At 37.1% G+C, this 15,475-nt stretch overlaps 1 protein-coding gene and 1 pseudogene across 2 annotated transcripts in view; one reads left to right on the top strand and one right to left on the bottom strand.

Annotated features, from left to right (window-relative positions):
• Positions 1–15,475, top strand: part of PRIM2 (DNA primase subunit 2) — a 365,514-nt gene that overhangs the window by 96,244 nt on the left and 253,795 nt on the right. For both annotated transcript variants that reach the window (XM_032409573.1, XM_032409574.1), the window contains exons 6-7: positions 7,449–7,550; positions 10,398–10,535. In XM_032409573.1, the coding sequence (XP_032265464.1) occupies positions 7,449–7,550; positions 10,398–10,535 (240 nt within the window). The remainder of the gene's footprint in view (positions 1–7,448; positions 7,551–10,397; positions 10,536–15,475) is intronic.
• Positions 1,464–3,604, bottom strand: LOC116635731 (annotated as a pseudogene).

The raw sequence follows: 15,475 nt of genomic DNA, 5'->3' as shown, positions 1-15,475 counted from the left end.
TTCTGTAACAGTAATCATAAGTATTCGTAATTTTAAAAAGAATTTTACTGACTGTATTATATTTCATATAACACATTTTACTTTTGTTTCACTTTTTAAAAAATGTTTTAAAAAGTAAGAAGTATAACACATATCCAGAAAATATATCCAACAAAAACATACAGTTTAGTGGATTATTATTAAGTCTGTGATACAGGAATAAAGCATTGCTATTACTCTTCAAACTTTTCCTTGTGTTCTTTCTCAACCAATTGTCTTCTTTTTCCTAGAGGAAACCACTGAAGTCTGACTTTATGGTTATCATTTCCTTACCTTTTTTCCTTTGAGTTGACCACCTGAGTATTCATTCCTAAACAGTATAATTTTCCTTATTAAGACAAAACTTTATATAAATGTAACAATGAGGTATGTTTTATTTTGTATGTATTATTTTGCTTAATATGTTTTTAAGATTTAACGCATATCATGTGAAGTTGTTTATTTTTGTTGCTATGCCATATTCTGTACTACGGATATACTGTATTTATTCTGCCTTTGATGCATTTTTGGGTTTTTAGTTTTGGCTGTTATGAATAATGTTGCTTCATGATTATATGAATAATACTTGTTCATGTTTCTTTGTATGCTTCTCTAGGGCAGTGGTCTGAGAACTGGAATATCCCCATCACTGGGGAACTTCTTAGAGATGTAATTTTTGGGACCTGCCCCAGAGATTATGAATCAGAAGCTCTAGGAGTGGGGTGCAGCCATATGTATCTTAACAAACCTTCTAGGTGATTATAATTGTACCTCTTGAAATCCATTGCTCTAGGGTAGGGCTCAGCAAAATTTGGCCCGTGGGCCAGATTCTCTCTGCTCTCTGTTTTTGCATAACCTGTGAGTGAAGATTGATTTTTACATTTTTAAGTAGTTGAAAAAAATTGAAAGAATAACATTTCTTACCAAAGGAAAATTCTTATAAGAAATGTAAGCTTCAGAGTCCATAAATACAGTGTTATTTTAACACAGCTATATCCATTTGTTTATAGATGGCTCTTTTCTTGCCATAACGACAACCTGTGTGCTTGTGAAAGAGACCTTATGGCGTGCAAAGCCTAAAATTTTAACTGTTGGGCTTTTTCTCAAAACAGTTTGTTTATCTCTGCTCTAGTGTATATACTTAAGGAGAAAAATTGCCAGGTTATGGGATATGTTTACCTTCAACTTACGAGGTAATGCCAGATTTTCTAAAATGTTTATATAAATTTGTATTCCTGTCAGTAGGTTATGAGAGTCCCATTGCTCTACACTTTCATCTCTGTTGTCCAACTTAATTTTAGTTCTGGTGAGTGTATAATAGTAACTTCATTGTGTTATTTTGCCCCCAAAATTGTAATGTGAAAAATTTCAAACATATAGAAAAGTTGAAAGAATCTTACAGTAAATATCTGTATGTACTCACTATCTAGATTCTACAATTTACATTTTACTATACTTGTTTTATCACTTACTTTCCATTCCTGTATCTATCCATTTCAGAGTAAGTCTCTTTCAAAGTTACAGAAATTGGTATAGTTCCCACCACATACTACAGCCTGCGTGTCCTTAACTAGAGTTCAGTGCTTGTTTGTTTGTTTGTTTGAATATAACCTCAAACTTCTATTGTCTTCATAATATAACAAAGAATGAAGCTTAGAACTGGATCATTTGGCCCTTTCTCTTCTTATCTCCTCCCAGTTCAGAATGCTTGCATCTTAGTGGCATTCTCTTAGATCTGTGGTTAGGCTCAACACATTCAAGCCTCAGCACAATCTTTGTAGTTTTAGCCTTTTCCCGGAAAGTCGGCTTAGTCTGCCCACCCTAGCCACCCTGCTTCTTGTAATAATGCTGCTTTCCCTGGGCATAAAAAGAATCTTTGCTGGGTGCCTGGGTGGCTCAGATGGTTAAGCGTCTGCCTTCGGCTCAGGTCATGATCTCAGGGTCCTGGGATCGAGTCCCGCATCGGGCTCCCTGCTCAGTGCAGAGCCTGCTTCTCCCTCTCCCTCTGCCATTCCCTCTGCTTGTGCTCTTCTGTCTATCTCTCTGTCAAATAAATAAATAAAATCTTTAAAAAAAAAAAATCTTTGCTATGTAACTTTGTGGGGTTGGTGCTTACCACACTTCTTGCAGAAGGTCCAGCTGGTTTTAGGAATGTTCACTATGTTTGCAAGAGTGCTGTCGGCAAGAAAGAAAGCTAGAGTTCAATGTTTGTTAACAGTTCTCTTTTTATTTAAGGTAATGCTTATGTACAATGAAATGCACAACTCTTAAGTATACCATTCATGAGTTCTGACAAATGCATAAATGTGTGCAACTCAAACTTATCAAGATACAGAACATTACTATCAACCCTGAGAGTTTCCTCATGCTCCAGAAAATCCCTGTTCCTACTCTCCAAAAGGCAACCACTATTCAAATCTTTTTTACCACATGAAGTTTTGCCTGTTCTAGAACTTTATATAAATGGGACCAAATAAGTCTTTTTTGTGGTTATGTAGTTTCATTTTTCTTGGGGTAAATACCTAGGAGTGGGATTTTTGAGTTACAGGGGCAGATATCCTTAGTTTGATAAGAAAGTCCTGGAAATTTTCCCAAAGTGGCTGGACCATTTATATTTCTACCAACAATATATGAGAGTTCCAATTCCTCCACACCTTCACCAACATTTTTTCCCTTATTTTTATATGTTAGCATTCTAATGGTTGTGTAGTGTTATGTCATAGAGTTTTCCCACTATAGTTTTAAGTTGCACTTACCTGATGACTAAGGAGGTTGAGCATCTTTTCGTATATTTATTCACCTTTTAAATTTTCTCATTTGTAAAGTGCCTGTTCATGTTTTTTGCTTATTTTTCTATTGGATTATCTTTTTTTCTAATTTATTATTATTATTTTTTAAGTAAGCTCCACACCTAGCATGGAGCTCAACGTGGGACTTGAACTCATGACCCTGAGCTCAAGACCTGAGCTGAGATGAAGAGTTGGACACAACTGGCTGAGCCACCCAGGGGCACCTCTAAAAATTTTTCTTCTGTTTTGGCTATTTTTGGTCCTTTGCATGTCCATATACATTTTTGAATTAACTTGTAAATGTCTGCACACACAGAGATGCAGAAGCTATTCTGATTTTGTTTGAGAGTGTATTGAATCTATAGGTCAATTTGAGGAGAATTGGTACATTTGCAGTATTTGGTCTTTTGGTACATGTTTGTGGCCTATCTCTCTGTTATTTTAGTTTTCTCCGGTTTCCCTCAGTAAGGTTTTATAGTTTCTTTGTGGAGGCCTTGCACATCTTTTGTTAGATTTATTCTTAGGTACTTGATAGTTTTAATCTTGTTGTGAATGGGAGCCTTAAAAAAAATTCCATTATTGAAGTTGGCTGCTGACATATAGAAATACAAAATGGTTTTTCTGTATTTGACCTTGTATCCAGAAATCTTATTTAATTAGGTCAATAGGTCTAATTATTTGTGGATTTTTCTGGAGTTTCTAAGGATACTAATCATATAATCTGTGAATAATGACAATTTTATTTTTCAGTTCTTACCCTTTTTTTTTTTTGTCTTACCTATCTGGTTCTCATTCATGGGGTCTTATTTCCTTGTGTGCTTTGCTATTTTTGTGTGCTGGAGATTGTATTTGGGCAGTTATTTGGAGTACTATATTGAGATGTAGGAGGATTATAACCCTTTCTCCCAAAAGGTTTTCATTTGTTCCTTTCATGGGCCTGTAGGAAGTGCTGGTTCAGGATAATTTTAATGTAAATCCAAAATCTGAGGTCCCTCGCCCACTAGATAATTAGATACTGGGCTGCAGATCCATATGAAGGCTGATAAACTTCTGGTTGACACCCACCTAAGTCCTTCAGTGTCCTACAGAGTAGGGCATAGTTACCACTTTTGGCAGGGTCTCCATGAAGTTACTTTCCCAGAATTAGTAAATATAAAAGTAGGCTTTCAGTGACAGGGCTGACCTGTGAGTCTTAAACCTATGAGAACTTTGATGCGGATGGATTGGTCTAAATCACCTAGTCCACAATTACTGCAACGTAAGGCGTTTCTTGATGATTCTACTGAGTTTTTAATTTCTGTTCTTGAATTTTTTGTCTGTTTCTGGAATCTCTTTCACAAATTACTTTTTATAGTTTCCCATTCATACAGCTATCATCACATTTTTTTTAAAGATCTTATTTGAGAGAGAGAGAACGAGCAGGGGAAAGGGGCAGAGGGGGACAGAGAGAGAGAGAGAGAGAAGCAGACTCCCCGCTGAGCAGGGAGCCTGAGGTGGGGCTTGATCCCAGGACCCCAAACTATGACCCGAGCCGAAGGCAGTCGCTCAACCAACTGAGCCACCCAGGAGCCCCAGCTATCATCACGTTTGTCTTTTATTTCTCTACACATATTAATATAGTTATTATCTATATACTTTGAGTCGTATTCTCGTTGTTACTTATGAAGTGATGTTTTATTGTGAGCCTTGTTATAAAATACAGTATGTTTGACATTGTATTTGAAGATGAGTTTGCAGGAATCCTTTGAGGCATACCACAATGTGCTTTTCTTCATAGAGGATTTGAGTTTGCTTCTGCCAAGTGTCTGGGATATTTGATTCAGGGACCACCTTAAAACAAGTTCAAGGCTTGGGATTTCACTGATGGCATTTGAGCAGGAGGATCTCTTGTTAGATACTCCACTTTCATTTGAGCCTGAGTTTATATATATATTAATCTGTGTTTTAAAGAAGATGCTTTTATTTATTTACTTATTAAAAGATTTTATTTGTTTGAGAGAAAGAGATTGAGAGCGAGCACGAGCAGGGGGAGGGGGCAGAGGGAGAGGGAGAAGCAGGCTCTCTATTGATCAGAGAGCTCGTTGTGGGGCTCGATCCCAGGACCCTGGGAGCATGACCTGAGCTGAAGGCAGATGCTTAACCAACTGAGCCACCCAGGTTCCCCTAAAGAAGATGCTTTAAAAATTTTTTTCATTGTTATTTCTTCAATTTTTGTGAGACGGTGATCTGAATAATATAGCTTGCTTTACTGAAACATAAAGTTCTACTGAAATTTATTTACCCACATACCTGTTTTTGGACGTTGGTTTTTTTTTTTCCTTATTGTAAATAACATTGTGATGAAAAGAAATTGTTCCTGTATGTGTATTTCTCCCATTATTTACTTCAGACTAATGCTGGAATTAAAATTGTTAGGGTCTGCTTGCTTTAAGGCTTTTTGATACGTATTGTCAAAGTGCCCTGCATACACTGTGTTCTCTAAATGTTTGAAATTTTTGCATTTTAATAGGTATAAACTAATACTGCATTATTATTTTAATTTACTCCCCTCCCCATTCTTCACCCCCCCCTTTTCTTTTTTTAGAGAGAGTGTATGCTTGCGAAGGGGCAGGGGGCAGGGGGCAGCGGTAGAGGGGGAGAGAGAGAGAGGGAGAGAGAGAGAGAGAGAGAAAGAATCTTAAGCAGGCTCCATGCTCAGCGCAGAACCTGATTTGGGGCTCAATCTCAGGACCCTGAGATCATGACCTGAGCCAAAATCAATGATGGGATGCTTAACTGACTGAGCCGCCCAGGTTTCCCATCTTCCCCTTTCTAAATAGGAATGTTAACTACGGTTATTCTGCCCCTGTTTCTAGCACTTTTTATTCAGTATGTATGGGGAGGGTGTTGTGTGTGTGTGTGTAAGTGGAGAGGATAGATATTTTGTCTTTAACAAGAGAAGCTTTATCCTCTTCTAATATAGGGACTACCAAGCATCACCCATGTATGTTGAACTTTGAGATTAATGCCATTACTGTATAGAACTTTTAGATTGTCTCACTTGTGATAGGAGTGAATGTATTTTGTAGCATAAGTTGAGTGAACTGTAAATTGGTGACTAGAAGAATGGATTGCAGTAATCATTGATACTGTTCACCAGTAAATTTGGGTTCTCTTCTTTCTGGGCAAGTAGTAGAATTATACTTCCCTGCTCCTTTGAAGATAGCGTGCTTATGTGATATGCTTTTGTCAATGAAATGTGAGTGGAATTGACCTGCATAACTCTTGGGAAGAACCAGTTTGCCATTCATGTTCCTTCCGCCTATCATGCGGGAGATTGGAGTCTCCCTAAGCCATCTGGTTCTTCGGTGGGAACCACTGGTAGTGAAGCATTGCTGCTCCCTGCCACCCCTCACAAACATGCAGAAAAGCAGGAAATACCATTTTTTGTTAAGCCACTAAAATTTTTAAATTCTTTGTTACTGAACCATAACCTAGCCAATCCTAACCAACATAGATTATTGTAAAAGTGATCAGGAAAGCTATAAAGGCTGATTATCTTGACAATTATAAAAGAGTGGAATTTTAATTTACTTTTATTGTTGTCACTTATGTGATTATCGTCTGTGTTTTGCTTTTAGATTACTAGTACTTAATGTCCTCCTACTACCTGGGGGTTTATTGAGAGTAACCTGGATGTTAAATGATATAAATATTCCCCTCAGTGTTTGGTTTATATTTTATCTTCATTTACAGATCTTTTATTTTTCTCTGTAGAATTTTGAAATTTTTATCTAGTCAGATCAATCTTTTTATTTTTAAAGACCTAATCAGTCTGAGATAGTAGATCTACAGTTGTTCCTAGAAAAGCTGGTGTTTTAAATTTGGAGTTGTTTTGTATGGCTAGAAAATTGAGAAATAGTTAAACCACTTTTAACTGCAAATATATATATATATATATATATATATTTTTTTTTTAATTTTATTTATTTATTTGACAGAGAGAGACACAGCAAGAGAGGGGACACAAGCAGGGGGAGTGGGAGAGGGAGAAGCAGGCTCCCCACTGAGCAGGGAGCCCGATGTGGGGCTCGATCCCAGGACCCTGGGATCATGACCTGAGCTGAAGGCAGATGCCTAACGACTGAGCCACCCAGGCGCCCCTGCAAATATATATTTTAATAAATTAGCTTAGCCCTTGAATTGGGATTATGCTTCCAATTAGACTATTCTCCCATAGACTATTTTTAATCTATGTTTAACCTGAGTTTTTATTGTAATTTCTTTCCTATTATAACGCTTTTTATTTTTTTTTTGTTTATTGTTCTTTTGGTATATGCCCTCAGAAATTGGCAGAGTAGAAATTTGAAAGTATATTGAATTTAAATTTTCTTTGATATTTTGGCTTTCTTTCTTTCTTTTTTTTTTTTTTAAGATTTTATTTATTTATTTGACAGAGACACAGTGAGAGAGGGAACACAAGCAGGGGGAGTGGGAGAGGGAGAAGCAGGCTCTCTGCTGAGCAGGGAGCCCGATGCGGGGCTGGATCCCAGGAACCTGGGACCATGACCTGAGCCGAAGGCAGATGCTTGAGGACTGAGCCACCCAGGCGCCCCTAAGAACTTTAATTTTTTAAACAGTATAAAATATATTTCCTTTTAGATAAGTGATGAAGAGAAGAGTGTCCGAGAACCAGAGATTCTTGCTTCATCACCCAGTTTGAGTGGGTCTAAGACGGAGTTGGAGTTGGAGTCAGTTTATAAGGTATGTAAACTTTTTAAAATACATCCTAAGTTTTGTTAAATATATCACATTGAGCTTTATATACATATTTAATTAACCCAGGCATATAGCCTCTGGTCAGTACAGCTTCTACCTCTCCTGTGCAGAATTCATCTTCACCCCACTGAGGGTGTGCCAACATTCTGTGCTGGGCTGTCTGTCCTACAGAGCCTACACACCCTTCTAACCTTGTTTGGACTCTGACCCCGCCAAAGCAGGCCATTCTCTTAAAGGAATACTCTCCTCGCAATACTTAGGCCTCTCCACCCCACGCTGAGCTGCCCCTTCAGGGATACTCTCTTCACCCACTGGGCTTCACCACCTTGTTCTGGATCACTGCTCTGCGTGATAGCTTTTTCATCACTCTTGGGCTCTGATGCCATGCTTGGACTGTTTTCCCCACCTAGACTATTTCTTATTCCATTTGGGCTCTGGCACTTTCTGCCTATTTGCTCTCCCCTGGCAAGACCTTCTTTAACCTACTCAGGTTCTGGCATCTTAAAGTGGGCTGTCTCTGCTGCCCTCTTTTCCTCAGCATATATATCTGCTCTGCTTGAACCCATTGAACAGCTTTTGGACTGAATAATTCCAGAAGGGGAAGGGGTGGAGCTGAAATTAATTTTAAAATTTGATAGCTGCAACACTACAATTGTCTTTGAAAAGGATGTACTGGTTATTGTTGGTGAGTGCCAATAGTTTAAAATCCTGCTTCCACTATTTTGACTTCCCTGTTTCTACCATTTAGGTCATCATTCAGTCAGCTTTCCAAACTTAAGAATATGGGAATCAATATTTATTCTTCCCACACCACACATTTCCCATTACTCTGTCTTCACATCATTTTTTGCTTCTGCTTGGACGTTTTTATTTCTACTGTGACCACCTTAATAACCTAGAATCATGGAATATTAGAGCTAAAGAACCCCTAAGGGTCATTTATACCATCTCTCTCCCCTTCCCTGCTTAAATTTAGAAGCATTCATTAAATATATATAAATCATAAGTCTGGTCAGTCACAGAGTTTGAACTAGAACTCATGTTTCCAAACTATCCCTGTCTCTTGCCTGGATCATTGAAATAAACCCCCTAACCTCCTCCTCTAATATGTTCTGTGTAACTGTTGTTTGGTGCCGTGTCATACACATACCACCCTGCAGAGCTGTTTGACTTTCCATGTGTGTCTGTCTTGTTTTCTCAACTAAGTGATGAACTTCTTTAGGACTGTGTTGTAGTCATAGAAGTGTGTTTAAAAAAACATGATCTGTTTATTGGGTGGTTTTACTGTTATGTAGAAGAATCTTAGGCATATATTTGTTTTTTTTTTTTTAAGATTTATTTATTTGAGGAATGCCTGGGTGGCTCAGTTGTTAAGCGTCTGCCTTCGGCTCAGGTCATGATCCCGGGATCCTGGGATCGAGCCCCGCATCGGGCTCCCTGCTCAGCGGGAAGCCTGCTTCTCCCTCTCCCACTCCCCCTGCTTGTGTTCCCTCTCTCTCTGTCTCTCTGTCAAATAAATAAATAAAATCTTAAAAAAAAAAAAAGTGATGAACTTCTTTAGGACTGTGTTGTAGTCATAGAAGTGTGTTTAAAAAAACATGATCTGTTTATTGGGTGGTTTTACTGGTTATGTAGAAGAATCTTAGGCATATATTTGGGGTTTTTTTTAAAGATTTATTTATTTGAGGAGTGCCTGGGTGGCTCAGTCGTTAAGCGTCTGCCTTCGGCTCAAGTCATGATCCCAGGGTCCTGGAATCCAGCCCCGCATTGGGCTGTCTGCTCCGCAGGAAGCCTGCTTCTCCCTCTCCCACTCCCCTTGCTTATGTTCCCTCTCTCGCTGTGTCTCTCTCTGTCAAATAATCAAATGAAGTCTTTAAAAATAAATAAAGTTTACTTATTTTAAAAAAAGATTTATTTGAGAGAGAGCATGCACGAGGGGGGAGGGGCAGAGGGTGAGAATCTTCAAGTGTACTCCCCACTGAGCGCGGATCCCGACTCGGCTTGATCCCATGACCCATGAGATCATGACCTGAGCCCAAACCAAGAGCTGGACGCTTAACCAACTGAGCCACCCAGGCGCTTCTCAGGCATATAGATTTAACTCCTCTCTAAAACTTGGGTGACTAGGCAATTTGGGGATCATTTCTTTCACCTAATTTTTACCACATTTTAAAAAAGAAAAACTGTATTGGAGAGTGAGGATGATTTTCAGTTTACTCATACCATATTCTCATATCATAAAATTTTAGGATAGTTCTCAGGATTTTAAAAAATGAAAGTAGAGTATTATGTTTTTTAAATGATATTTACTGGTAAGTACTTCAGTAGCGGAACTGAACAGTTATTATTTCATTTCTTGGTGTTGAGATTAGCTTTTCCAATGTATTTTTCTACTGAAAGAATGGAACAGATGAAGAAATTTAGAATTACTAGTAATTTTCACCACTGAACATATTGTATACACGTAATTGATGCAGAATAAAATTGTGGAATATATCATATGAGGGGAATGCAACGTGCTTAGAGGGCTTGAGTTGAGAGTTTAAAATCCTGAAGATTATAATTTGTAAATCCGTGAGTTAAGAGTAAAAATGGTGTATTCTAACTTGGCTTATTATTATTTTTCAAAGCATCTCCTCTGAAATGAGCACATTTTTTGGACTGTCATTTCTTCCTAATGTTTTTTATTTAGTTTTAAGGATTATAAATTGTTTTTTTGTTTGTTTTGATCTGGGACAAATTAATTTCTTGTTTAGACTTAGTATGTATGAAGATTTAGGAGGATTTCATGACAGGTACTGACTTATTTTCCCTGTTTCACTATGAATTCAGATCCCTTTTGCTGATGCTCTGGATTTGTTCCGAGGAAGGAAAGTCTATTTGGAAGGTGGCTTTGCTTATGTACCACTTAAAGACATTGTGGCAATTGTCCTGAATGAATTCAGAGCGAAACTGTCCAAGGCTTTAGCAGTGAGTATTTCACTTTATTTCTGTATTTACTTTATTTCCACATAGTCACATTTTCAATTATATACTCTTGGTAGTTTTGTTCTGTACTTCTTAAGAAATACTTTAATGTTTATAACGATATTTGAATTGCTTATGATGTCGAACTGGTAATTCTGGAACCACTAGGTTTTTATTTGTTACTGCCCATGGTTAGTTTTCTTATTTATCTTTCTTATAGTAATACTAATAGTGAGCTGATTAATTTTGTGAGAGGCTTCTGTGGGTCATGTCTTCAAGGTTGTGCCTTTTTTCCTTGGAGGTGGATTTCATATAAATCTCTTCACAATTATTGTTGCCTGTGTTGTATATGACCCCTAGATTTCTGTTCTAAATTGGTATTTTGTATCAGTAGAGGGCGATGTAGAAGAAAGCCTTTATATTAAGTAGTAAAAATGGTGATACGCTAGTGCTGTAATAAACAACCTGCTGCTAAGTGAGAGTGGTGGTGGCTGTTTGAATAAATAACATGAACAGGGATGCCTGGGTGGCTCAGTTGGTTAAGTATCTGCCTTCAGCTCAGGTCACGATCCCAGGGTCCTGGGATTGAGTCCCACATTGGGCTCCTTGCTCAACGGGGAGCCTACTTCTCCCTCTTCCTGCCACTCCCCATGCTTGTGTGTGCGCTCTCTCTCTCTCTCTCTGTCAAATAAATAAAATCTTTTAAAAAACAAAAACAGAAACATGATCAGTGCTTTTCAGTGGATTTGTTGGAAGTGTTACACTTTAGTGACATCTTAAAAATACATGTTTTGGTAGGGGATTTGAACACCCCACTTAACATCAATGAGTTGGTCATCCAGACAGAAAATCAACAAGGAAACAGTGGCTTTGATTGACACATTGAACCAGATGGATCTAATAGGTATATTCAGAACATTCCATCCCTAAACAGCAGAATACACAGTCTTTTCAAGTGCACATGGGACATTCTTCAGAATAGGTCACATGTTAGGCCACAAAACAGGTTTCAACAAATTCCAAAAGATTGAAATCATATCATGCATTTTTGGCGACCACAACAGTATGAAACTAGAAATTAGTCACAAGAAAACTTTGGGAAGAACACAAATACATGGGGTTTAAATAACATGCTGCTAAATAATGAATGAGCCAACCAAGAAATCAAAGAGGAAATCAAAAGATATATGGAAACAAATGAAAATACAATGCTAAGATTTTGGAGATGGCAGCAAAAGCAGTTCTAAGAGGGAGGATAATAGCAATATAGGCCTACCTTAAGAAGCAAGGAAAATCACAAATAAATGACCTAAGCTTACACCTAAAGGAGCTGGAAAAAGAAGAACAAACAAAGCTCAAAGCCAATAAAAAGAAGGACATAATAAAGGTTAGAGTAGAAATAAATGAAATAGAGACTAAAGAAACAATAGACTAGATCAATGAAATCAGGAGTTGGTTCTTTGGAAAGATCAACAAAATTGATAAACCTTTAGCCAGACTCATCAAAAAAAAAAAAAAAAAAAAAAAGAGGACTCAAAATTGGAAATGAAAGAGGAGAAATAATAGCTGATACCACAAAATATAAAGGATTATAAAAGAATATTATGAAAAATTATATGTCAGCAAATTGGACAACCAAGAAGAAATGGATAAATTCCTAGAAATATTTAACCTTACAAAACTGAATCAGGAGGAAAAAGAAAATTTGAGCAGACTGATTACTAGCAATGAAATTGAATTGGTAATCAAAAAACTTCCAACAAACAAAAGTCCAGGAGCTGATGGCTTCAAGGCAAATTCTACCAAATATTTAAAGAAGAGTTAATACATATTCTTCTCAAACTATTCCAAAAAATAGAGGGGGAGGGAAAGCTTCCAAATTCATTCTCTGAGGTCAGCATTACCCTGATACCAAAAGATACTACAAAAAAGAATTATAGGCCAGTATCTGATAAACACAGATGCAAAAATCTTCAACAAAATATTAGCAAACTAAATCCAACAATCCATTAAAAAAATCATTCACCATGATCAAGTGGGATTTCTTCCAGGCATGCAAGGGTCGTTCAATATCCACAAATTGATCAGTATGATAAATCTCATCAACAAGAAGGTAAAAGCCTTATGATCGTTTCAATAGATGTAGAAAAAGCATTTGACAAAGAACAATGTTCATTCATGATAAAAACTCTCAACAAAATAGGTTTAGAGGGAACGTACCTCAACATAATAAAGGCCATATATGAAAAACCCACAGTTACATCATACTTCATGGTGAAAAACTGAGAGGTTTTTCCCTAAGATCAGGAATGAGACAAGGATGTCCACTCTCCTGACTTTGTTTACTGGAAGTCCTAGCCGCATAGTCCTACAAGAGAAAAGAGATAAAAGAGATCCAAATTGATAAGGAAGAGGTCACTTTCACTATCTGCAGATGACATGATACTGTATATAGAAAATCTGAAAGACCACTAAAAACTACTAGAACTGACAAATGAATTCAGTAAGGTCACAGGTTACACAATTAATATATAGAAATCTTGCATTTCTTTTTTAAAAAAAATTATTTACTTCAGAGAGGGAGAGAGAGAGAGCAAGCATGAGTTGGGGGAGGGAGGGAGGAAGAAGCAGACTCCCCACTGAGCAAGGAGCCTGATGCAGGGCTTGATCCTAGGACGCTGGGATCATGACCTGAGCTGAAGGCAGGTGCTTATCTGGCTGAGCCACCCAGGTGCCCCAAAATCTTGCATTTCTATGCACTAACAATGAAGTAGCAGAAAGAGAAATTAAGAAAACAGTTCTGTTTATAATTATACCAAAATGCTGATATAGCTGAATTATACATATTTCAGTAACCCTAGTCAGTAATAAAAATTACTTATACCAGAAAATATTACCCTTTTTAACTGCAAAGGAAAGGTTGGCCCATACTTCTGGCTATAATCGGTATAGCTTAAAAGAGCCACATCACATAATCTTGAAGTTCTGAATCAGTTACCAAAAAAGGTATTTGAAGAAACATGCAAATCAAATAGAATGCTTAGGAATAAACTTAACCAAGGAAGTGAAAGACCTGTACTCTGAAAACTGTAAAACAATGATGAAAGAAATTGAAGATGACACTAACAAAGGGAAAGATATTCCATGTTCATGGATTGGGAGAACCAGTATTGTTAAAATGTCCATATTGCCCAAAGCAATCTATAGATATAATGCAATCCTTATCAAAATACTGACAGCATTTTTCACCGAAACTGGAACAAATAATCCTAAATTTTGTATGGAACCACAAAAGAGCCCAGATAGACAAAGCATTCTTGAAAAAGAACAAAACTGGTGGTATCACAATCTCAGATTTCAAGGAAGACTGTAAAACTATAGTAATCAAAACAGGTATGGTCCTGGCATAGAAATGTAAAACAGATCAATGGAACAGAATAGAGTCCAGAAATAAACTCATGCTTTGATGATCAATTAATCTACGATAAAGGAGATAAGAATATACAATGGGAAAAAGTCTCTCAACAAATGGTGTTGGGAAAACTGGACAGCTACATGCAAAAGAATGAAACTGGACCACTTTCTTACACCATAATAACTCAAAATGGATTAAGGACCTAAATGTGAGACCTGAAGCCATAAAAACCCTGGAAGAAAACATAGACATTATTAGTCTCTTGGACATCAGCTATAGGAACATTTTGCTAGATATGTTTCCTTTGGCAAGGGAAACAAAAGCAAAATTAAATTGTTGGGACTACGTCAAAATAAAAAGCTTTTCCACAGTAAGGGAAACATCAACAAAACTAAAAGCCTACTGAATGAGAAAAGATATTTGCAAATGATGTATCTCATAAGGAGTTAATGTCCAAAGGTATTAAGAACTTACTACAACTCAACACAAAATAAACAATCTGATAAAAAATGGACAAAGGATCTGAATAGACATTTTACCAGAGAAGACATACAGATGGCCAAAAGACACAGGAAAAGTTGCCCAACATCATTCATCATCAGGGAATTGCAAATCAAAATGACAATGAGATCTCACCTCACACATGTCAGAATGGCAAAAATCAAAAAGACAAGAAAAAAGCGTTGATGAGGATGTGGAGAAAAAGGAACCCTTGTGCCCTGTTCGTGGGAATTCAAGGTGGTGCAGTCACTATGGAAAACAGTATGGAGGTTACTCAAAAAACTAAAAATAGAACTACCGTATGACCCAGCGATTCCACGACTGGGTATTTACACAAAGAATATGAAAGCGCTAATTCAAAAAGATATATGCACCCGTATGTTAATAGCAGCATTATTTATATTAGCCAAAATATGGAAATAATCCAAGTGTCCATCAACAGATGAATGGATAAGAAGATGTGTGTGTGTGCATGCGTGCACACACACACAGGAATATTACTTAGCTATAAAGAATGAAATCTTGCCATTTGCAACAACATAGATGGATCTAGAGGGTATAATGCTAAGTGAAATACGTCAGAGAAAGACAAATGTCATATGATTTCACTCATGTGGAATTTAAGAAATAAAAAACAAAAACCATACTCTTAAATACAGAGAACAAATTGATGGTTACTAGAGGGGAGGTCGGCGGGGGATGGGGAATAAGAGTACACTTGTCAAGATGAGCGCTGAGTAAAGTATAGAATTGTTGAATCATTACATTGCACACCTGAAACTAATATGTATGTTAACTATACTTGAATAAAAAATACACTTTGCAGTACTGCTGCCTTTTAAAATGAGTCTAGTTTTTTTTAACTTTGTGGTACTTGATGCAGAAGAGAACTTTAAAGTTGTGATGTGGCTCTTTTTAGGCTATACTGATTACAGTAGAAGCATAGGCCAACCTTTTCTTTTGAGTTAAAGATTATAATATTTTCTCAATTAAATAATTTTTATTACTGGCTGTCCAGGGTTACCTA

This window comes from Phoca vitulina, unplaced genomic scaffold (genome assembly GCF_004348235.1).
Source record: "Phoca vitulina isolate PV1807 unplaced genomic scaffold, GSC_HSeal_1.0 scaffold11, whole genome shotgun sequence".
Taxonomy (NCBI): domain Eukaryota; kingdom Metazoa; phylum Chordata; class Mammalia; order Carnivora; family Phocidae; genus Phoca; species Phoca vitulina.
Note: the sequence above shows the minus strand (reverse complement) of the source record. Positions and strands in the feature narration are given on the sequence as shown.